This window comes from Sorex araneus, chromosome 2, assembly GCF_027595985.1.
Source record: "Sorex araneus isolate mSorAra2 chromosome 2, mSorAra2.pri, whole genome shotgun sequence".
Lineage (NCBI taxonomy): Eukaryota > Metazoa > Chordata > Mammalia > Eulipotyphla > Soricidae > Sorex > Sorex araneus.
Genome location: NC_073303.1, coordinates 3,866,129 through 3,891,035, shown reverse-complemented (window position 1 = coordinate 3,891,035; position 24,907 = coordinate 3,866,129). Strand labels below are relative to the sequence as shown.

At 44.7% G+C, this 24,907-nt stretch overlaps 1 protein-coding gene across 1 annotated transcript in view; it reads right to left on the bottom strand.

The window, feature by feature from the left end:
* The window catches only part of EXOC2 (exocyst complex component 2), a 165,773-nt gene that overhangs the window by 131,320 nt on the left and 9,546 nt on the right, over nt 1-24,907 (bottom strand). Inside the window, exons 2-4 of the mRNA XM_055126695.1 lie at nt 8,019-8,175; nt 2,986-3,162; nt 1,238-1,364 (exon numbers count right to left, since the gene is read on the bottom strand). Of these exons, the coding sequence (XP_054982670.1) occupies nt 1,238-1,364; nt 2,986-3,162; nt 8,019-8,136 (422 nt within the window). The 5' untranslated portion in view covers nt 8,137-8,175. The remainder of the gene's footprint in view (nt 1-1,237; nt 1,365-2,985; nt 3,163-8,018; nt 8,176-24,907) is intronic.

Here is a 24,907-nt window from a genome sequence, read left to right as displayed (position 1 = left end):
ATCCCCAGCGCGTACGTAAGCCACAGAATATCCTTACGGTTCTTGTGCTCATGTCAAAAAACTCACATTCCCTGGGGAAGAACAATTCAGAGGATTTGATTTCGCCGGGAAGGGGAGAGAGTGGCTCACTGTCCGGGGGAGGAAGCTGGCCTGGAACTAGACTCGGATACATTGTAGCAATCACCATCCTTTCCTGGGTTTCCTCCAGCCCCAGCCCCCCGGGACACCGAACACTGAGATCCTTGAACCTGCTCCAGAGTGTCCCAGGTGCCAAAGAACTTCTCAGATGCAACCAAGGCAAGTCCTCGCTCGGGTACCACTGCCAAGGCTCAGCGCTACCAACGCGTGCAGAAACGCTCTAAGATAGATGCTCAATCCTTCCCTCAACCAGGGCTCACCTTCAGGAGGTCAAAAAAAATTTTTTTTTAAAAAGGAAAGCTGCTGTTTGAATTACTAATGGCCTCTGCGTGTGGCTGCGTCTGTCAAATTAAGATTAGTAGAGACAGTTCTCTATACACCTAGAAAAATCTAAACTAAAGTCGCGGGCAAGGTATCAACAAAACTAAATCCGTCACCTCCCTTCGGTGTTTACAGAGCACCTCTGACTTCATAAGCTGAGTTGTAGGGCGCGAACATAAATCAGATAGGATGAGCTAGACGAAGCCCTGAAATCAGGCAGAGTACGACTCATTGAAGAAGTTAACAAAACACGGTACGAGGGGCACGGCAAATATCGATCCGCTTCTATGCAACCTTGAGAGACAGAAGTCACCTGCCACAGTGCGACCAAGGCAGTCGGCCTGGATCAGAGAACTATGGTCAAGGGTTGTAAACAGAGGGAGAGATGACCCGGGCCATAATTATCCTAAAATAATTTCCCCACGCGGGGCAAATGGAAAGTTCTATTTTGATTTCAAGTACCATCTAAATATTTAAACTGAGACGCAACTCCGGATAACATATTAATTCCCCTATCATTAAGAGCGTAAGTTACAGAAATTTCATGACAATTTTTCTTCACGAAATGTAAACTCGAAACCTAAAGAGCCCAGGGGCCTTGGCCGAGAGTCTTAAGTAACGGAGCCATCACTCACTCACGGCGGGGGGACCCGTCTCCGAGCCTCCACCCCGTCCCAGCTGTGTTTCTCTGGACACTCGCGCCGGCCTCGGCTGAGTCTAGTCCACGGGACTTTCAGGCATCGAGAAATAACAGAAGGCTGTGACAAGAAGCACTCACTTTTCGATATCGATGCCAAGCGGGTTTGCAGGACGGAGGGACAAGGGGCTAATTCCTTTGTTCCTGTCGGTGCGCATGTCATAATAATTCATCTCGTCAACCCATACTGCCGACTGATCCAAAATACCTGCCAAGACGGGAGGCATGTCATTAATACGAGACAGACGCCCCGCCACCTGAGTCTGGTCACCCTGTTTGACTTTGAAAAGCCGCACACAAGAGGCACACTGAGGTTGTTTGCAAGAATTTTGAGGGTGCACAAGTTCACTCTTCTTAATGGGTGGCAACTTAATTAAAACCACTGGGAATCTACTTTTTTTAAAAAAAAAAAAAAGCTAGAATGTCACCTCTTGGTTTTGAGGTTCATCATACATTAACTAACAGAAAAGAAAAATTAAGTCTCAGAGAAAAAGTTATGCTGAAACAAATGTATTTTACAATTAACAGTACTATTAATCTGGTAAATTTAACATGATGTACACACAAATATATAGAGAAAATTTCCCTAAATTCCTTTCCTTAATTTCCTTAAATTTTTATTTCTTTGCCCTAGAATTGAATTCTAAATGAGCATATGGATTTTTGACACGAGGATTAGGAAATGCACGCATCATCCATCAATTTATTCAACTCACAATGGCTGAATGCCAAATATATACCATGACGAGACTCTAGCCTTATTTTAGGACCTTTATTTGTGGGGTCCTAAGCACAAGCTTCTCCATTATAATACCCCGTGTCTATTCCTTCATCTGTCTTACACAATATAAAAAAACCTAAAACAAAATTTACTATAAAAAAAATTATTTTCAAAGACTAGCAATTTAAGGAAGAAAATGCTCCCAGAAAGGGTCTATGCCCTAAGATAAAAAAAAAAAAGCCAAGACAATCTGAAAAATTATTTACCTTTCTACATTAGAGAGAAGAAAGGCCTGGGTTTAATTATGTCTGCGATGTTCCTACTACACAAATATTTACCGAATACTCACCATGTGTAAGGCATTAGGGAAGCACAAAAATGAAAGATAGTATTTTTATTTCATAGAGGTGAGGGCCATGAAAAGAAGAGCTACAAGAATTTTAAAGGATTAACTTACTGAGCACTTACTCTGTGTAAGGGGCGATGCTCACCACTTTATAGTACGTATGATCTCACTCATTTACTTAGGAAATGGGATATTTTTTTTCCCCAGAGAAAGAAGTCACAGAGCATCAGGAAGCCCCAGTCAGTGGTTGCCCTTCACCCCAGTCTGTAACTAAGATAAAGCACAAGGAACATTTTCATGCCTAGAAGTAGAGAGAACAGTGCTTATTCCCCGTCTGAAGGACCACAGTCAGGGGGTGCTTTGTTCTGAGAAAAATCGAAGGGAAAAAGAAGAGCATTATTCTTCTCTAAACATTACTGCTCGTTTAGCCAAACGAAGAGGCTAGTTCACCTCAAATCTTCACCATGTGCTAGAAATTGATTATGCAAGTAAAACTGGCATGATCAAAAAAAGTGTAAGGGCAGACACTAGAATGCTGACTCTCTCGAGACCACTCCCTGAGCTCAACAAACTGCTTTTTCGAAAGGAATTTTAAGCAATATCTCATTCCTGTCTAAATAAATGTGAATAAATGTGAGCCGGACAGAAGTTAAGGAAATATGACAGTGGGTCCGCTGTAGACTTATCTACCGGGTTTACATTTTACAAGACAAAGTCCTTTTTAATTTTCCACTTCAGAATGAAATCATAAAAGACAGGTACCTATTTTTTCAGGCTTGAGGAGCTTGAAAGAGACGGTTGAGGTTCCTTTGCCACCTGACTTGGTTGTGACAATAATGTCCCCTTTGTCATTTTTGGCTTGTCCCACCCGGCATACTATTTTGCTCGCAGACATCCATTCTGCCGTCAGGAGGCAATTGTGGCCACAAATGGTTAAACCTGAAAATTAAAGCAAGCGCATGACACACTCCGAAAGCAAAACACCCTAACCTTCGACGCGGCCAGCACATGCAAAGGCCCTGCCTCTCCTGTCCAGGGTGGCCAGGTCTTTTGCATGAGCTGAGAAGGAAAGAGAGGAAGAGGATTTCCTCTCAACGGTCATTTCTACGGCGGGACAGGTTCCATATTCTTTGCAAACGGGTGCCATCTCTATGGATTTTTATTTGCTGTTTTTCTCCAAGTACAGAAGACTTCATTAAGGCAGCGTTTCTCGATGTCTCAGCCCCACCCTCAGCACCCCAAGAGGTCCAGCAGGAAGATGCTGCTCCCCGAGATATTCCGGGGTACCAGCACATAAATGGGGAGGGCCACAGCATCACACCAGGGGACCAACCAGAGGAAGCCACGGGAAAGGTCAGAAGTGGCAACAGTCAGTGAAAGGTCGAGAGGCACTGATATAGGAGTGTGTGTGTGTGTGTGTGTGTGTGTGTGTGTGTGTGTGTGTGTGTGTGCGGGGGGGGGGGGGGGGTGCAGGCAGGGGCATTTGGGGGTTGGGCCCTACCTGGTGGTGCTCCAGGCTTACTTCTGGCCCCAGAAGCACTTGTGCTGGGGGTCCGGGCACCGTAGGTGGTGCCGGGGATTGAACCTGGGCTGGCTGCACGTTCCTTACCTGCTATACCATCTCTCCCACACTTGAGAGGATATTTGAGTCTCTACACACATCAATGAAATTAGGAAAGAATGACCGTAACAATTATGTCTACGCAACCGGGATTACTCACTTAGACTTGAAGTGTTTTCCTGGGTATTAGAAGGGAAATTAAATTAGCACAATTATTAGACATCTGAGCTAGTGACTTAAAATTCTAAAGTGCTTTGGTAAGTATTATCATTCCCTGAAAACATTCTTTTTTTCACCTAACTTCCTGCAGACAACACGCATGCATTTTTACTAGTGTTCAATTGTAAATGCCCGGACAGAAAAGATATTCTCTCTACCAGAATGAACCTAAAATTCACTGTATCACTGTCACCCTGTTGATCATCGATTTGCTTGAGCGGGCGCCAGTAACGTCTCCATTCGTCCTAGCCCTGAGATTTTAGCAGCCTCTCTTTACTCGTTCTTCCCAGTGGTGTAGCGCTGGAGGCTCTTTCAGGGAAAGGGAAAATTAAAGCAGGCAAATAACAAAGTCTGAAACCAACACCCAAACCTTCAACATGGCTACCACATGAAAAGGCCCTTCCTCTTTGGTGTCAGGATGACCAGGTCTTTTGCATGAACTGAATAATAAAGAGATCACTAAGAATTTCCTTTCGACTTCCGTGACGGGATCTATTCAACACTCTGCAAACAGACTGCAGATAGTATTATTTGCAGGTTAGTTTTTTTCTAGCGCTGCCTTGCGTCTGTCAGTCAGTCAATGCAGCCAGGACCTTGGGCACTGGTGGGCAGTGACTCAGCAAGCACTGGCCCCAGCCTTCCTGGTCAGCAGTGATGTGGGACTGGCCCTCATTCTGCTCTCCCGGGAAACCTTCACTGCGACACTGTCTACGGTCCCAGAACAGGCAGAGCTGCCGTGCGGGTGGCCGAAGACAGGAAGGCCCCGAGGCAGACGGTGGGAGAGTGACCGCCACGGGGAGACTCAGTGGCCCGTCTCCTGCCCACTGTGCGTGTCCACACGCAGCACGGAGGCGAGTCCGAGAAATGGTTAAGGGGAAAATCCGCCTGGAGCGCACGTGACCGAGGTCCGGACACTTGACACGTCCCTTTCTCGTGATTTCACTCTTACACCGTTCGGCAGTCAAATTTGGCAAATGCAGTTTTTTGTCAGTCACTAGGAAATACCTCAACTGAGGCCAAATTTGGTGGGAAAAACCCAGGGAAGGATTACTTAAGACATTTTGTTGTTGTTGTTACAATTAAAAGCACTAGCTAGCAAGAATGAGGTATGAGCTAAGAGGAAGATGATAAATATGAGCATCTTAACAATGTTTATGAGAGTCATGAACTGTAGGGATTTCCCTAAAATAGCTATTGTCAGTGAGTTTTGTGTTGAAAAATGGAACATAATCAAGGTGAAGAGAAAATGAAGTGAAATTCATCAGTTATACAGTTGGGGTGGGGGGCGGGGGGTATACCGGGGATTTTGGTGGTGGAATATGGGCACTGGTGAAGGGATGGTGTTTGAATACGGTATAACTGAGACATAAAACTGAGAACTTTGTAACTTTCCACATGGTGATAAAATAAAAAAATAAAATAAAATAAAATAAAATAAAATAGCTATTGTCTATTCACATATGAAATTTGTAACTTTTGGAGAGACAGATACTGGAATGATTCCTCTGCCCCTCTCGGAGAGCCCAGCATGCTACCGAGAGTATCCTGCCCGCACGGCAGAGCCTGGCAAGCTCCCCGTGGCGTATGCGATATGCCAAAAAACAGTAACAAGTCTCGCAATGGAGACGCTACTGGTGCCCACTCGAGCAAATCGATAAACAACGGGATGACAATGCTACAGTGAATTCACATATGCTGTTTTTCTAGAAACAGCATTATATTCCTTTATGACCAAGTTTTCAGCTGGTATGTTTAAATGTATAATGGCATTTACATCATTTTTAATGTCTTTATAATTCAAAAAGTCCTCAAGATAAGAATATCTTTAATACCTTTCCTGATAGTCAATTTATGTTAAAAAAAATTAACAAAATTAAAACCCTAAGTACTTTAGGAGATAAAATGCACTCTGGCAAACCTCTCCACCATTAAAATAAGCCCTGAGAAAAAAACTCAATGTATAATTGCTCAAAGGATTTCTATGCACACAGAAATTGGTCTATAAATTTTTTAATGACTGGGAATGTTTTTAAACATGAAACTGTTTTAGATAAACAGGTGGCTGCTTTATATAACTATAGGTCAATATCATATTACTATTATATTTTACTATGTTTAAATCTTATAGTACCAAAATGGTACGGTGGCTTCCAAAGTTACCTCACTTTCATAAAGGAGAAGAACTCAAAAATAATTATCAGCAGCAATGTAAATTCATCCCTGCATCCTCTCCAGAGAATAATGCTATGATCAAAACTAAAAACTGGGGGGCCAGATAGATAGTGCAGTGGGTATGGCGCTTGCCTGGTAAGCAGCCAACCCGGGTTCGATCCCTGACTGCTCAATGCAGTGGTTCCCTCAATTCCCACCTGGAGTGATCCCTGAGCACCACCAGGGGTGAGCCCCAAAATCAAGAACAAAAAAGTAAAGATTGGGAGTGAATTTTATAGGTACAAGGCAAAAAATTTTAAACATGTTCAGAGCAGCAAAAATGAATGATATACATGGAGTAGGACAAGAAGAGGGTAAAAAAAAAAATCTACCCAAAATGACAGTTTGTTCGTCTGGATCTTGCTGGATCTGCTATCAAAGTCCCTCTGATTGAAACTGAACTTTCATTTTAACTAAAAAAGTCAATATTGACCATATAGTTTAAACATCGATTCAAAGAGATCATTTTAAATGTCATAAAAACTAAATCATATTATGAGACCTATTTCTTACTCTCTTAAGCACATTTTTTTGCTAGGTTCCTGAAAGCTAAGAAATCTGCTACGTGAAATATAATGACATTTTTAAAGTAACTTGTAGAATTCCAAATATAGTTTTTTAAAATAGTGTTTTACTTGGCCCGTGCAGATGTCATCTGAGTTAAAAACACTTAAATTATTTAGTAGATTAAGTTTGCTTTTTTAAAAAATGATTTTTTTGGCAGGTTTAAGTTGAACTAGCACAAGGTTTATAAAAGTAATACACACTTGGTCAAAAAATGAAGAGCTCGGCATGAAGCTAAAGCAAGATTAAAATTTATATAGCCTAGTACTGTCACCTTGGGGAACTCATCATACTTGCCAGTTAAAATTGGAGACATGTCTTCCACCTATACTATTTCTATGCATTCTGGGGTTCATCCTATTTTCTGAGAATAAAGAAAGATTTGGAGTCGTCAGCAACTTCAAAAAATATGCCATAGATAAGACTATCATCACAAAGGAAAAATATATTCCTGATAGCCTTTCAGTATCTATATAGCAAACCACAATGTCCAAAAGAAGAGAGATGGGGGGTGGAAAGAGAGGGGGAAAGAAAGGAGGAAGAGAGAGAGAGAAAGAGGGGGGGGAGAGAAGAAAAGCTCCTATCACAGAGGCAGGCAGGGAATGGGGGCGTGGGGGCTGACGGGAGGGAACCTGGGGACGCTGGTGTTGGGAAATGTGCACTGTGTTGGCACACTGTGTGACTGACACCTGGCCATGAACAGCTTTGTAAGGGTCTGTCTCACAATGTCCCAATAAAGAACAAATAACTAAATATAATAATAAGCCTAGGGCTAGAGATCTAGTAGAGCAGGTCCGGTGCTGGCCTGGCACACAGTCCAGCCTGAGTTGGATCCCCGGCACCCCCCGTCCTACCGGGGATGACCCCAGACCACAGAGCCAGGAGCAAGTCCTGGGCACAGCTGGGCGTGGCCCGAAAGCCAAATAAAAGAAAAAGAAATCTGCGTTAAATTTGTTGGTGAATCGGTGTAACTAGAGCGAGCCCAGGGCGTGGGGCCACATGGTGGAGAGAAGGTCTCACACCGGCCAGGCCCTGGCTTCTGTTACGGCGGCACCACGGTGGCGAAGTCGTGATCCTAACCGTGAAGACAGACAGCCAGGGGGTTCCTGCACTGGGGGTCCGATCAGTCTGTTTGACCCCAAATCTGCTTCTCCGTCCCAGGCACCACTCCCAAGTCCTGTGTGTGGCCCATACATAGAGATCCAGGTCTCTTTCGACGCGGCACCGTCTCTGCCCTTACCGATGAGGTCCATGGAGCCTGTCCCCAAGTTTTCTCCTCTAATGGTGACCTTCGTCCATGGGATTCCTTCATTTGGAGAAATGCCCGTCACCAGCGGGGGTTGACGGGACCGAGACATGGTGCTTTGTGGATCAAGTCACAAAGTACTTGGAGTAACCTGTTAAAAGAGAATGGGTTAAAAGTAAAAAATGAAACATTGAATGTCCACGGAGAAAAGCATTGACTAAAACTAACAGAATACTGGGCACTGAATACAAAATAGAAAAAAGGAGCCATCCTCACACACACACACACACACACACACACACACACTTCTGAATGTTCCAGTTTGCATTTAGCAATGTCGACTGCCAATATTAACTGTTTGAAGGACATTTGAGTTACTACTGGAAGCAAGAGTTACAGAATAGCAGGAAAGTAGCCCTTTCTTGCAGGAACTTTGAATGAAATGACAGACAGAACTTAATGACTTGCTATGCTATAACACCTTTAGAACATGATGCTAAAAGCGAAAGATTAGCAACTGAATCATTCCGTTGTAGTTATGCAACTGAACAAAGGCCCAGCAACTGAATCACTGCATTGGCGTGACACAGTGTCCTGAGCGGACCGACTGACAGACAGAGGCAGACTGGTAGTTCTCCACGCTCGGGAGGAAGTGGAGGGCACGAGGAAATGGAGAAACTGGCAGGGCACGCGGCCATCCTTTATGGGATAACAAACATTCTAAAATCGACTGTATTACTCCTCAAGTATTTGCTAAGTTTGTGTGTCAAAGCTGAAATATTGAAAACAATGCTTTAATTATTATAGCACTATATAGCACTGTCGCTCATCAATTTGTAGCAAACTAGAAATCGCTCAAAGTAACTCAAATTCGTGACATGAATGAAATCAAAACTAAATATTGGATAAGGAGTATTACACACTTTGTGTACTATGTTAATAGCACTGTAGCACTGTCGTCCCATTGTTCATCGATTTGCTCGAGTGGGCACCAGTCACGTCTCCATTGTGAGACTTATTTTTACTGGTTTTGGCATATCGAATACGCCACGGAGAGCTTGCCAGGCTCTGCCGTGCGGGCAAGATACTCTCCGTAGCTTGCCAGGCTCTCCGAGAGGAATGGAGGAATCGAACCTGGGTCAGCCACGTGCAAGGCAAATGCCCTACACGCTGTGCTATCGCTCCAATATGTCTCTGCTACTAACAAATTCTTGGTTTTGTTTGGGGTTACACTCAGTGGTGTTCAGAGCTTACTCTTGGCTCTATACTCAGAGATCATTCCTGGTGGGACTCGGGGGACCCTATGTGGTCCAGGATTTGAGCTCAGCCTGTAAGGCAAATGCCTACCCACTGTGCTATCTCTCAGGCCCCTTACATCCTACTCTTAACATCAGAATCAAAAGATTAATGGTGTTATTTTCACACTGAACATTAACAAAATACACACAGAAGCAATGATTGTTATATTATTGTTATATTATATTGTTACACTAGATGACTCAAGAGTTAGGTATATATAAAAATTTAGTTTTAGAAATAAGTTCTATTTTAAGGGGACATACTATTATCATCTCATGCATGTTCCCAAACATGGACAGGAGTGAAATTTTCCTTTGAGAAAGTGCTGGAAAAGTATTCTCAATAGAAAAACCTAAAACTTAGCAAGGTAACACATATTAATAAAAAAAGATTTCCAAGAGAGTATAGACAGATTTCAACACAACGTTCCAGCAACTGCTTTAATAAACTGAAACTTGATTGTCCCAAAGAGACTACAACAAAACAAGAAAAATGAGTATTAAAAAAAAAAGAATAATTAACCTGCCTCATTGATTAATGTCTCCAGACTAATTCTTGACAAAGGAAAATGATTATTCTATTGGTGTATATCTATTGGAAAATCAACCAACACCAAGTGATGATTTAATTCTCTTGACACTGTTGGTCCCTGTCTGCCTTATCAGAGCATAAGACAGATAAGCAAGTGGGCTCAGCTGGTTCCTTCCAGAATCGAGACTAGGTCACATACCAATGTATAAGCAAAAATATTCTATGGGATGAGGAGAGGGAGAAAGAGAAAGAGAGAAAGACAAAAAGAGAGAGAGAGGCGGGGAGGGAGAGAGAGAGATAAGGCAGCAGGTAAGGCCCTTGACTTGCATACAGCTGGCCCAGGCACCTGATGGTCCCCTAATCCCTGCCAGGAGTGATCCCTGAGAGCAGAGCCAGGAGAATTGAATACTGCCAGTGTGGCCCCAAAACCAGCAAACAGAAAAACAAAATTAAAAAGGTAGTTAACAGCTTTCACTTTCAGAAACAACAGTATGGTAAATAAGAATAAATTTGTAAAAAATCTAACATTTCCAAGAAAGAGGAATGAGATACCTGAGTGTCAGCTGACTGATGCACTGAGAGGGCAGGGGTGGCACACCGGCACGCAGAGAGGTGCCAAGAGATTTCATCCCATTGTCCAGTCCTTTCAATGGAAGAACTACAATCCATAAATTATACTCGGCATCTTTTTTTTTTTTAAACAAGGTCCAATGTTTAAATAGTCATCAGTATTTTTTCCCCTTAAGTGACATGTACTTGCTCATTCTGATGTGAAGTAAAAATTCAAATCAGAATAAGCTCCCAAAGCAATGAGAACATTTTCCTACTTAACTCCTCATATTGAAAATCCATTGTGAGGCTCTTCCCAGAGGAACTAAACAATGATGCTATCTTCAATGCTCAAGTCTGACAGAATTATATCTAATAATAGCAGGCAATGTCCAGGCCACTGTGGATACTCATAAATTAAAAGGCATCATCAACTTTCTTAGGATGGAAGAGTATGATCCTGTCCCAGACCCACAAAGCGGAGGGAGCTGAAAAGCGAGTCTTCGTTGTACTAGTTCAACAATGAAACGACACTTCCTAAGACACAGCATCGTCTGCACATCTCAAGTGTGGACAAACATTTACAAAAAGAAAAGCAAAACAACATGCCATTTAATTTAAAAATACAAGAACATTAGCTTGAACACAGAAGTATCCACTTATAAGAATATTTGTTTGGGCACTAAACTGTGTCTACCATACCATTCAGACTAATTAAATTATTTATGGGATAAAAAATGGAAAGAGACATCTGCTAACCCATTTTCATTTAGGAATATCCCGCTTTGGGGGCAAAGAGATAGTATAGCAGGCTAGAAGCTGGTCGGCACGTGGCCAACCTGGGTCTGGCTCCCAGCACCAAGTATAGTCCCCTGAGCACTGCCAGCAATTAGTGCTGAGCACAGACTCAGGAATAAGATCTGAGCACCAGTGATTGGGCAAAGAAAGAAGGAAAGAAAGAGAGAAAGAAAGAAAGAAAGAAAGAAAGAAAGAAAGAAAGAAAGAAAGAAAGAAAGAAAGAAAGAAAGAAAGAAAGAAAGAAAGAAAGAAAGAAAGAAAGAAAGAAAGGTGGGAGGGAAGGAAGAAGGAAGGAAGGAAGGAAGGAAGGAAGGAAGGAAGGAAGGAAGGAAGGAAGGAAGGAAGGAAGGAAGGAAGGAAGGAAGGAAGGATTTTGCTTCTGAACATTTTTTAAAATTTATTTTAATGTAGACAAAAGTTATGTGTTGATAAAATTCTAGAGATGAATTTGATTAGATAACAAAGCTCCAACATTAAATCAATAACTATAAAAGTCAATTTTATGTGATAATTATAGCCTAGTACTCCCTCTCAGAGAACCTGGCAAGGTACTGAGAGCAATCTGCCCACACGGCACAACCTGGCAAGCTCTCCGTGGCATATCTGATATGCCAGATACGGTAACAATGATGGGTCTCATTCCCCTGACCCTGAAAGAGCCTCCAACATGGCATCCTTGGGAAGGAGGAGTAAAGAGAGGCTGCTAAAATCTCAGGGCTAGAATGAATGGAGATGTTACTGGTGCCCATGCGAGAAAATTGATGACCAACCAGATTAAAATGATAGTGATAGTGAATTATTACATCTCATCATGGGCTTAAGTCCTTGCCTACGAATTTATTAAGCTGTTTGTTGCCTAGTTGTTTCTTCTGTTACTGTTTTATTGTTGCTGCTGTTGTTGTTGCACTTAGCTGGCTTCTACACTGCTTTCTCATCTGATTTGGTGTGCTAGTACTGGAATTTCAATACTGAGGAACTAGGAGGTGTCATGTGGCTGCAAATGTGGCCGTGTAGTCCAGACACTTCAGGATATATGGTCTGAGCCAATGAGTTGACATAGTGACTGTGGGGGGTGGGTGTGGCTTCCGGGGCTTCTAGAAGTATGAAGGGTTGGGGGTAGGTGTCAACTGCCCACCTTGACTCTAAGAAGACATCAGAGTTCTCAGCCTGGGCACCAGGGTACCTGAAATTATTCGATTGTATGGCCCATATAAGACTAAGAAAGAGCTTTCTAAAGAAAAATTCTCATCAACTTTTATTAAATATTCATTTTCCTCACAAAGATTTCCAAATGCAATTAAACAAGGACCTTTGAAAATCTTTCATAAGAAGTTTTTTATGTAAAAACACTGAAGGGCTGGAGCAATAATAAAATGGATAGATCTTGCCTGTCACATAGCGATGTGGATTTGACCCCTGGCACCCCATATCAACATCAATCCCACCAAGGGTGATCTCTGAGTGCAGAAACAGGCATATGCCCTAAGCACAGCTGGGTACGTCCCCACAAAGACACTGAACAAAAGTCTAGTTTTGCATATTTTAAGCCTCACTTGTTTAAGTGAAATAATACACATTCTTTTATACAGCCACTTAAAACAATGGAAGAGGTAAAGAACAAAGTAAATAAACCTATCCTACAGTCTACACCAGAACTACTTGTTGAAAGCAGAATGATAAAGAGAATATCAGTTGTTAGTACTGGGGTAGCACTGTAGCACTGTTGTCCCATTCATCGATTTGCTAGAGCGGGCACCAGTAACGTCTCCATTGTGAGACTTGTTGTTACGGTTTTTGGCCTATCGAATATGCCACGGGGAGCTTGCCAGGCTCTGCCGTGAGGATGAGATACTCTTGGTAGCTTGCCGGGCTCTCTGAGAGGGATGGAGAAATTGAACCTGGGGCGGCTGTGTGCGAGGCAAACGCCCTACCTGCTGTGGTAAGAAGGAAAATTATTGCAGTTACAGAATGAGCTACTTTCATTAGGCAATATCCTGTCACAAGTACACTAGCAATAGAGAACCGAGAGCTACAGCGAGGTGCGCGAAAAGGGTGAGAGTTCTCGTGTTCGAGTGGGGTTTTCACATCCACACTAGTACTGAAAGCAGCGCCACGATTTATTACACAAATGCTATAGTGTAAGAACCAGACTAGCAACTAATACTCTCCCAGTTACCAAAGCTATACGGTTGCTTAACACACACACACACACACACACACACACACACACACAATTTTGATGTAATTTCAGACTAATCTGCCAGGCACGTTCTTAACTATTTGAGTCTCAATGGGAGAAACAGAAATATGAGGATCTTCAGAGAAATGAACTAGTTAACAGGAACTTTGTTGATTTCTTTTGACATGGATATGGTATCAATTTATTTATTCACTGAATAAACACATACATGTGAAGAATCTTTTTTTCTGAGAGCAGCTATGTTTAAAAAAATTAGTAGACGTCTGTCATACGAATAAAGCAATTTCCTAGAAGCATAAAAATCAGAGTGAAAAACACACTTCCTGAAAAAAGGAAGTACTGAGTACATGTCACTAGTCATTTATTTTTATGGCTACAGTGACACAAAAAGGCATAAGCATGTTCCCTCTCCTAAGTCGTGTTCCTCTACAATAAAGAAATGAATGAAGTTAAAATAACTTCGAAACTTAATGCTTCGATTTGTTTAATGTAACAAATTAAAGGTTTGATTTTCCCAAGAATTCTAATTTTGCTGGCCAGCAAATCAAGTCCTTTCTACCTTCAAAAGCAAAGGACACTGTCACACAAGGACAGGACGACAATGTTCTCCAAAAAAGATTCTGGAGTTTTTTCTTTTCCACTTAAATCTGACTTTTATGATTAAGTAATACATTCACTGTATCACTGTCATCCCGTGGCTCATCCATTTTTTCGAGCGGGCGCCAGTAACATCTCCGTTGAGACTTGTTGTTACTGCTTTTGGCACACTGAATATGCCACGGGTAGCTTGCCAGGCTCTGCCATGCGGGCGAAATACTCTCGGTAGCTTGCCAGGCTCTCCGAGAGGGGCGGAGGATTGAACCCGGGTTGGCTGCGCGCAGGGCAAATGCCCTACCCGCTGCCAAACTAATTTCCTCATATAGATGTGCTTCCAAGCTCTCTGACACCGATCTAAGGTCTGCTCAATACCTAATAGCCGAGAACAGTTTGAAGCTCTGTCTTCTAACCTAACATTTAACAAAAACTCTTGGTTACTTTGTGCTCTCTGAAAGTATTTGCTGATAAATAAGGTGTCTAATAAGTCCATCTCCAAGGTCTGTTATTTTTTAGTCTACTTACCAGGTAAAGCTTTTAAATTCAATTACAAAGATAAGCCTAATAAAACTCACAGCCCTTAGCTTGGCTCAAATTAAATAAGATTATGTTATTCACTTTGAAATTTCTATGAAGCTTTTTTTTACTATGTCATTGGAAGATTCTGAAGTTTTCGAACCTTGCTCTACATGTTACGAGTATAAGATGGTCTACTTTTTTTTAACTGCAGAAAATTTTTCTTTAACTGCAACATTTATCTTCCAGTTCAGCAGTTTTGAAAAGAATCATCCCTAATCTTTCAAAAGTTGTATTTTCAACACCAAACCATACAAACTTTACAGATATAGTTTGTGAAGGAACTGTGAAAAGTAAATTACTAACAATCCACCACAGATTGAATGTAATGAAACTGTTTTTCAAGACAAAACTATAGGCTATTTATATTTACCAGCTTGTTTGTTTTTAATACAGAGACACGGGAAAAAACTGAAAGAAGAAATGAAAATTTAATAAAAAAAAAAAACCTTGACTGTGGCTTAAAAATTTTCACTTAATAAACTAAATAAAAATTTGGAGGAGATGGTAGAAACAATGATAATAAATCATTTGTTATTGCACAAAAAAAAAATCAACCCACGGGTCAAATAATTTTTTCACTATGTTAAATCATTAGCTTTGCAAGTTCCTCTTGCATTTAGAGTCTACAAAAATGCTGATGACAACAGGAGGCTTTTAAAAAATCATGTTTAATTTTCACAGAGCTTAAAGATATTCATACAGCAATTTTATATAACTCAGATGCTACAAAGTAAATAGCTTTACAAAGCTTAAACTAGAACTCTAAAATCGTTTTATATGAGTTAAAATACTAGTTTTAAATTGCCTTTGAAGACAACTATTTAATCTTTCTATATTATTACCCTACAAGTGATGAATCATAATTTATTCAGTCTAAAAAAGTTCTTGTTTCTGGGTTCTTTCCACAACACTATGAACGGAATTTAGAAATCAGCAAAGCCAAATAAATTAACAAATTTATGCATGTTATCACCAAATCTAGTAGGAAATTATTCATCGCTGATGAAAATGTAGTCATGGGAATTTACTGAGTCTGTAAAAAACAAAAGCTGCCAAGTTAAAGGGTCCCCTTCTTGCGAAATAAGTTATTAACAAACTAAATTTCTGAATGTAAGAATATGAAGCCCTATGAGACCTTTCATCACTATACCGACATTTCACTCTCTCAAAATAATGAAATACTAATAAAAACTAATTTCTAAGTGGAACAAGGGCTAACTTGGTGTATCCAAATTACACACACACACACAATATCTTGGTCCACATAAACTTGAGTATTCCCAAGAATCCTTGTATGAGTAAGACGCAATTTTTTTTTAAAGTCTTGCAAGCATTTCAAACTCAGCAGATGACAAATCCAAAACCATGAATTACTGTCGGGTTAACACACCCTTTCACAACAACGCCACAAGCACTGTAGCGCCGGGTGGGTGAGGCTGGGCTGGGGGTGGACTGCCCAGTACTTTCTACCTCTCCATATACGGAGCTCATTGAATTAACTGAAAAAAAAAATTTTTTTTTCTTTTTTAAACAAGGACCGAGCCCTCCGAGAGCACTTACAGCCCTTTACAGGCCGAGGGTCCCGCTCCACGCAGCGTCGCTGCTAGTGAACCCGGAGCCAGAAAGCGCGTGCGGGGACGAGGGTCTCGCGGGCAGCAGCCCTGGGCGCCACGGGGCCAGCAGGGGCAGAGCGGCCGCGGGACCCCCACCCCGAGAAACAACCGTCCGACCTTTCCACATTGGCTTCGCTTTTATTTGATGCCTTAAAAACAGCAACAACAACAACAACAACAACATCATCAACAACAACAACTGGACCCCGCGGGCGGTTTCCACGAGGCCGGCTGAGACACCCCGGGCGCCACGGCACGCCCAGCCCACCCTCTGCGGGGGACCCCCACGTGCAGCGCCCAGCTCAGGGTGCCAGGTCGCACGGCCCGCTTCCTCCTGCCTGTGCCCCGGAAGCGGAAGCAGGAGTGGCGGAAGTGGCTGCCCTCCGCACCGGAAGTCAGCCCCAGCACTCAGGGACGCGCCCTATGGGGCTCCCCTGGTGCAGGGTCCGCCCCTTCCGCCTGGGTTCCGCCCCCGTGCAGGCCAGTCCTGCAGGCTGCAGACCCCAGGACCCTGCAAGCTGGGCCTCGGTGCCAGCTGCCACCCCCAGCCTCCCTCCACCTCCGCTCTCTGCACCCCTGGGTGTGCAGTGGACAGGCGCTCGCTGGCAGGCGCTTCTAAAGGCTCCTCTACACTCTTAGTTGGGGGCTGGGGGGGTGGGATCCCCGCTGGGATAACAGGCCCCTGGCACCTGGCTGGCACGTGCACAGGTGCCGCCTGCAGCTGCCGGGGTGACAGAGCTGCCACGGACGGGCGGGAGTTGTGCCGCGCGGTTTCTCCCCGCCAAGCACGTCACTCGGGGTAACTCCTGCATTCGGGTGACCCCCAGATTCTGGCTGTCTGTGAATAGCAGCAGGTTTCTCTAGAATGCTCCCCCCAGTCGTTTCCCTCCATTGCATTGGACGGGAATGCGTTTCTGGCTAAAGGATGCACACTGGAGGTCGGAAAACTGGCCTCAAAACGGGTTACAACTGCATCCCCCGCCAGCCAACACCGGGCACTGCCAACCTGCTCCACCCTGGCCAAGTGATGGGCAGAATGAAAGATGGTTCCTCTTGGCACGAGGGAGAGACAGTGAATTACGGGTGGGAAGGGGCCCAGCCCACATTCTGAATAATCAACCAACCAACTTCCTTACTGAATCCTCAGGGAAAAAGGGGGGGAAAAAAGGAAAAGTAGGAACAGGCACAAAATGGCCCTGGGCAGCGTGAGCATGCCTTCCCGACACAGCTGTGACAGGTCTCGACTTGCACGGTGAGTCTGTGGATCAGTTTTGGGTTGGTTTGGGGTGTGTGTGTGTGTGTGTGTGTGTGTGTGTGTGTGTGTGTGTGTGTGTGTGTGTGTGTGTTAAACAACGACAGCATCATTTTTACTGGGTTTTATGTTCCTTGATGTTAAGATCTCTGATAAGAACATTAACCCTCTCCGTATCTACATTGCAGAATACATGGTGTCAGTATCTCCCCCTCCCATTAATCAGTCATTTCATATTGTTTATGGTGCTCCTTGTCCTGAGGAAATTGAGCCCTTCATGTCAAATCTCTTAACCATTTTTTTTTTATGCTTGAGAGTCATTCTTTCAAAGTCCTGTTTCTTGTACCTTTAGCTTCTCATTCGTTGAATTATTTAACTCATTTGGAATTACTTTAGATTACTGAAAAGCTACTGGCCACAATATCACTTCACTAAACATCTGATATTTCCTCCACTGATCTGAAACATCACTCTAATTACTGATAAAAATTCTCACATTTCAGTCTAATTCTGGACCATTTTATCCATTTTGTACCTACAATATGATTTAATATCTTTATTACAATTAAATGTCTCAATAAGACAATTCCTCTTTAACAAGTTATTTTAGCCATTCTGTCCCAGGTATTGGTCCTGGTGAACTTTAAAGTATTTAGTCAGATTCTAAAAATAGTCCCACAAGACTTTTTGTTTTGTTTGGGGGCTACCCCCCAGCTGTGCTCAGGGCTCACTGCTGGCTCTGTGCTGAGGGACCACTCCTGGTGGGGGCTCAGGGGGCCAGATGTGGTGCCAGGATCAAACCGAGTTCAGCCACATGCAACCGTTAACCTCTGTGTCATCTCTCCAGCTGCGCCGACAAGATTTGGGGGGAATTATGATCACCTCGATATACAAGATTTACACTTCTTTGTTCATTGTCTATGTAGCCCATGTTCGTTCCAGGAGGAAAGGGATTATTTTTTGTTTATTTTCATACACTAATGTACATAAGGCACTTAGAATAATATCTAGCATATAACTGATGCTCGGTATATAGATTTGTGGAATCCAGGAAGGTATGGGTCCCCGTGAATCTCCAGATGACAAATATCAGGGCACTGTAAAAATCTACAGCAGCCAGTTTTGTCAATAAACTGCTCAGCTCTTCACAGAGGAAGTTCATGTGGTTTGCCTTGAAGGCAGAAATCACTGAACCTCCCTCAACTGAAATCATTTTCCACAGGATCTTTAATGTCCCTTACTTTCCTCAAATACCGTAATCACTTTGTCTTTTACTTTCCAGTATCTAAGAGTCACTTATTTTAACTGCTTTGTTGCCTGGCTGGTATTTCCAAACAGTGCTGAATAACAAAGGTGGCAGCAAGCATGTCTTCGCTCTAGCCGGGCCAGCGGGAGTGAGGAACACAGAACTAGCAAGATCAAGTGGTCTGGACTGTTCATCCGCAGCCTGTCAGCCCAGAGCGTGAGCCGCGAATGATGTTATAAGCATCCAAATGTCCCTTGGCAGAAAAAGGTTGTCCAGCCCTTAAGAGCAAGGATTCCCAACCTATTTCACTAGCTCCTGGCCCCAAAAGGAATCACACAGGTCAGTTTTCCCAATTACTCCAATGAGATTTTAATACAAAAATGCTACATATATGTATACAATGTACTGCAAGTATATCAGTACTTTATAAAGATTAAGATCATTTTTTGATCTCAAGAGATCATTTTCAATTATTCCTCCTGTTCAGAAAACACAGCCTAGCATTTTAATCTGTAGTGTTTGCTATGGACGCTATGTAGCTAACATCAATAGCACACTTAATTATATATAGTTAAGATAAATGCCATGTAACTCCCAAATAAAACGAATTAATAAATTTCCTATTGAAAAACTAGTCTGTACCTTAGAAATAAACATTACGTGATTCCATTTTATGAACCCTGTAAGCAAACAGCAAACTTAGGTTCAGTTGGCATATAATTTATTTATTTAGGAGTTCTACATCCTTAAACATTTTAGTCAGAAGTTTTCTTCTCTTGTACATCTTTGCCTCTTTATTGTATGATCCAGAAGCAGTTTGGAAATATGTTGAGCATTTTCTGTCACCAGAGCACTGTGCTGTGCTGATCTTAGAGAATTTCAAATTTTTATACTTGAAATGATAGTTAAGGCAATTTTAATATATTTTTCAGAAAGTCAAATTCTCATTCTGACCAGTGAGAAACCACTTTCTTCCATAATTGTGAAAGAAATTACCTTTTCACTAACTTGATCTGTAACTGCAGCCTTTTCTATAATCATACTTGTCAATACTTTATGATCTTTTATAATAATAGTTCTGGATGTAAGCTAAGCACTCAACCTTTTTCTTTCAGGAGAGTTGTTACCTAGTTCACCATCTGGAGCTTCAGTATTTTTTCATTCCTCTTCCTTACACTTTGTTTCTTTTTCTAACTAGAGGATAAATTTTCATTTGTCTCCATCTGCTATAGTTAACAGGAACATTTAAGTTACTATCTTACTTGACTGCCGGTACTGTTGGTCACACAACATGGAATCTGCTATGCCATAATTTCACTGCTCGTTTATAAATGACCTGATTTCTTCTTTAGCCCTAGATAAATTGTATGTGTCTAGGCCGACCTGTGTTCGATTCCTCTGTCCCTCACAGAGAGCCTGGCAAGCTACCAAGAGTATCCTACCTGCATGGCAGAGCCTGGCAAGCTACCAAGAGTATCCTACCTGCATGGCAGAGCCTAGCAAGCTACCATGGTGTATCCTATATGCCAAATACAGTAACAAGAAGCCTCACAATGGAGACGTTATTGGTGCCTGCTTGAGCAAATCGATGAACAATGGGACGACAGTGCTAGAAAAATATTCCAACTAACAGTCTATTCTTTAGTTTCTTTCAAACTAATTTTAAACTTCTTTTAAAAAATAATTTCTGGGGCTGGAGCAATAGCACGGCCGGTAGGGCGTTTGCCTTGCACATGGTCAACCCGGGTTTGATTCCCAGCATCCCATATGGTCCCCTAGGCACCGTCAAGAGTAATTCCTGAGTGCAGAGCCTAGAATAACCCTTGAACATCGCTGGGTGTGACCCAAAAAGCAAAAAAATAAATAAATAAAAATTCTTTAAAACTAATTCTAGTTCCACCTACCTTGGTTTTGTTTTGCTTTGGTGGTGGGGATCGAACCCAAGACCCCATACATGCGAGTCAAGTGTTCTCCCACTGAGCTACAGTGCCAGCCCTTGTTCTTATTCCTGACCCTTTGTGGCACTGTGGTTAGACAATGGAGCCCATAAATGGCTTAATGTAGGCGATTTACTGAGGTCGCTTTGGTGGAATCCTTTGATTTACTTACCCATCGAGCTTCCCAACTACATATTTTAGTCAGGAGTCAGCGAACTATAGCAGTAGAGAAACAGTGTCTGCCCCCTGTTTGGGCGAATAAAGGTTTTCTTGGAACACAGCCCTGGGCGTTCAGTCCCGCACTTTCCCTGTCACAGCAGAGCGGAGCACTCACAGCACAACCCCCCGGGCCAAAACCCTAGAGCCTTTCCTGCCTGGTCCTCTCACGGCCGGTCTGAACCCCCTCCTCACACCAGCCTCACCTGCAACACCCTCAACACGCAGCTCCTTGGTCAGGCTCCCCCCAAAGCTGTAGCCACAGGGCATTTCAGAATTCAGTTTCCTACAGCGATGGAACATTCCAGAAACGAAGAGAAAGTCCAAACCATTGGATATTTACATTATCTGTGTCCTGGAAGTCACACAGACGTGAAAGTGAATAAATCCTGCAAATAAGACTTAGGATGAAAATCAGGTTTTCAGAAACCTGTCCCATCTTTCCTTTCTGAAATTAAAGCCAGTAGAATTAATAATTAGTAGAATTAACAATAATTCTGAAATTAAAGTCAGTAGAATTAATAATTAGTAGAATTAACAATAATTCTGAAATTAAAGTCCATATATACTGAAATTAAAATCAGCATAACTGTGCAGAAATGAGAGGTTTGGCACTGCTGTTACTAAAACACTTGACGGGGGTTTTGGTGGTGGTGCTGGCCCCCAGGAGAGCCTATCTTTTGGAAGCGTTTACAGAAAAAGTCAGCGGAAAGGACAGGCCAGTCCCGTACAGCCTCTTGCCACCCCACGTGCAGCTCTGTCCGTTATTAGCGCGCTGCCCTTGGAGCTGACCAGCCTGTGCTGCTCCAGGGTCAGTAAACGCCATCGCTGGCCTGGCAGCTGCCCCTTTGTGTCCTACATTCCCTGGGCCTGGACAGAGGCGTACTGATGCGTGTTCACCGCTGACTCCCACGGATACGGCCTGAGGAACCCCCTGGTTTTCCCTCACCTGCAGTCTCTCGTACTTCCACTGTTCCTGCCGGCCAGCCCCGAGCTCACGTCACATATGCATGGCTAGTCGGGCTTCCCGAGACAGCACAGCTGACCGAGCACGGGGAGGCCCTTCTGGCAGGGGGAGGCCCGTCTCTCCCTCCCGTCCTCAGAACCCCGCCGCGTGCGTGCGTTTCCACCGTTCGCTGTGGCGCTCGGGCGATTCCCATCACTGGGGGCCATCGCTGGGACCGAGGAAGGAAATGATCTTCCCGGATTCTTCCCTCCCCTCCCCGTGCTGCGGCATGAGCAGGGAACCACACGCATGCACTCAGTGTGGCAGCAACTGCCAACTGGATCTGGCATCTGAGATCCCCCAAGGCACGGGAGGGGGAGATGGCGCGGGACGGAGGTCACGGCAGCCTCCAGACCCAGGGGGCCCTGGACCCCTGGTTTTCACTGACTCTTCCTCATAGCGCCTTTCTTTTCATTTTTTAAATTTTATTATTATTATTATTATTATTATTATGCTTTTTGGGTCATATCCGGCAATGGTCAGGGGTTACTCCTGGCTCTGCACTCAGGAATTACTCCTGGCGGTGCTCAGGGGACCATATGGGATGCTGGGAATCAAACCCAGATCAGCCATGTGCAAGGCAAACGCCCTCCCCGCTGTGCTATCGCTTCAGCCCTATGCGCTTTTCTTAAAATGGATCCAAGTTTCTGATCGATATCATTTTCTTTTGGCCTTGTGATTTTCCCTGCAAGTTAAAGTGGATGAAAGACAACAATCCTCAAAATATTAATTAATTAAAAGACAACATTCCTCCAATTTTTATCTGAGAAAATATTTCTCATTTGTTTTTAAAGGTTAATGTTGCTTACAAATGAAACTTGATTTTTTTCAGCATTATTATTATTTCACTCCTTCCTTTTTTCTCTCTCACTCCGCCTTTTGATTTACTATTATTAATATTATTATTGTTATTATTGTTATTATTATTTGGCTTTGATTTTGGACCACACCCAGCAATGCTCAGGGATCACTCCTAGCTGTGCACTGAAGAATTACTGCCGGTAGTACTCAGGGGACCCTATGGGCTGCCGGGGACCAAACCCAGGCCGTCCACATACAAGGCAGGTGCCCTACCTGCTATCCTACCGCTCCAGCCCCAATATTCCGCGCTTCTGATTCCAGCCTTCTCATGTGCATGGGGTTCTGGAAAGAAATCCAACATAATTACTACCCCTGATTCCCGCCCTCGCCCCTGGGTGGTTTTCAACTCTGGCTTTAAGAAATCTAGTTTTTGTAGTAAAAGAACAACAAATGGCCAAAGATAACAGAACCAGAATGTCAGAGCTTTTGTCTAGAGGCCAAAGGCGCGCCCAAGGTCATGGCCAGACTCTCTCCAGACAATGCCCAAGGCCGGGAGGGGGAGAGGCTGGCTGGGAAGCACAGCTGAGAGGCTAGAACGGGGCCAGGCTACAGCTCACGGACAGACCAACCCCCTCCTACACCAACAGGGACAGCAGGGGACAGCCTGACCTCAGCATCCCTGGCAGACTCTCCGTCCCCGCATCACCTCAGACAAAACGTCCCTCGCCTGGTGTGACCCCAGCATGACCCTCCCCCAAGTCCCCCCCCATGGGTCCTCACTTCCCTGGGCTCAGCCACAGGAGGGAGTCTGGGCTCTGCTCTCGGAACCGTCTCTATCGCCCCAGGAACACAAGAACCAAGGGCGCGGGGAGGCCCGGGCCCGGCCCGACCACTGACCACTGCGTAGTTTCCAGCACCGCCAGGTGTGAGCCCCAAACATGGAGCCAGAGTTACCTCTGGGCACTGCCAGGGGTGGCCCCAAAACAACAGCAAAGAAAATCAAAGCCGGGGCCAGAGAGAGAGAGAGAGAGAGAGGGAAGGAGGGAGGCGAAGGGAGAGAGAGAGGGAGGAAGGGGGAGGGAGTGGGAGAGAGAGAGGGAGGGAGAGGGAAGGAGAGGGAAGGAGGGAGGAGGGTAGAGAGAAGGAGAGGGAAAGAGTGAGGGAGGGAGGGAGGGAGGGGGAGAGTGGGGGGGAGAGAGAGAGAGGGAAAGAGAGGGAGAGGGAGAAATAGAGAGGGAGAGAGAGGGAGAGAGAAGGAGGATGGGAGGGAGGGGGGGAGGGAGGGAGGGAAGGAGGGAGGGAGGGGGAGGAAGAGAGAGAGGGAGAAACAGAGGGAGAGAGAGAGGGAGAGCACAGGGATAAGGCACAGCCAGCCCCGCACTGCCACCTGGGCAGGCCAGCACTGGGCACGGGGTGACCTCGAAGCACCACCCGGTGTGGCCTCCAGAAACCCAAACCAAACACATACAAAGGCCTCGGTCAGGGCAAACGTCAGCGTCCCTGTGGCAGTGGACAGGGAGTCCAAGGCACAGTGCTCCAGCGTCCCTCGCAACCAGAGCCTCAGGCACCACCCCAGGCACGCGTCTCCGCCCCAGCCCACGTCAGGAGAGGAGGCCAGGCTGCCACCAGGCCCGAGGGCCGCCTGCCCAGACCCCTGCCGCACGGTGCCCGCCCAGCAAGGCCTTCCTGCCGTCACACCCTGGAGAAGACGGTGCCAGTAAATAGCAGTAAGGAATCAGCTTGGCCTCAGAAGTGACTCCGTTGTTTATTCCCTTAGCGAGCACTGGGGCCGCAGCTCCTACGCAGAGTTCACAAGACACTTAAAGGAAAAAAGGCGGGGGAGCCAGAGACAGGGCAGGGGTGAGGCACATGGCTCATCTGCGGCAGCCCCAGGTCCATTCCCAGCAGCCCACACGGTCCCCGGGGCCCACCAGGCGTCAGCCCTGAGCCCAGGGCCACGGCCGGGCTGGCCAAAGCCGACCCTCCCGCGGGGGGCCGGGGGAGCCCCAGGCTGACCTTGTGCCGTTATTTCCTGCTCCCGCATTTTTACCACTGGGGCTGGGGGCGTCCCGAGCGCCTTCCCCGCGGTGCTGTCACCTGCCCTCGCTCCTTAACCGCAGCTCAGTGACCTTCCCCAAGTCCAGGGCGCCGTCTTTGCTCAGATGCACCTCGGGGAAGACACTTCCCTCTGCCGGCAGCCGACCCGGGTTCGAGCCCCGGCACCTCCCATGGTCCCCTGAGCACCACCTGAGCACAGCCGGG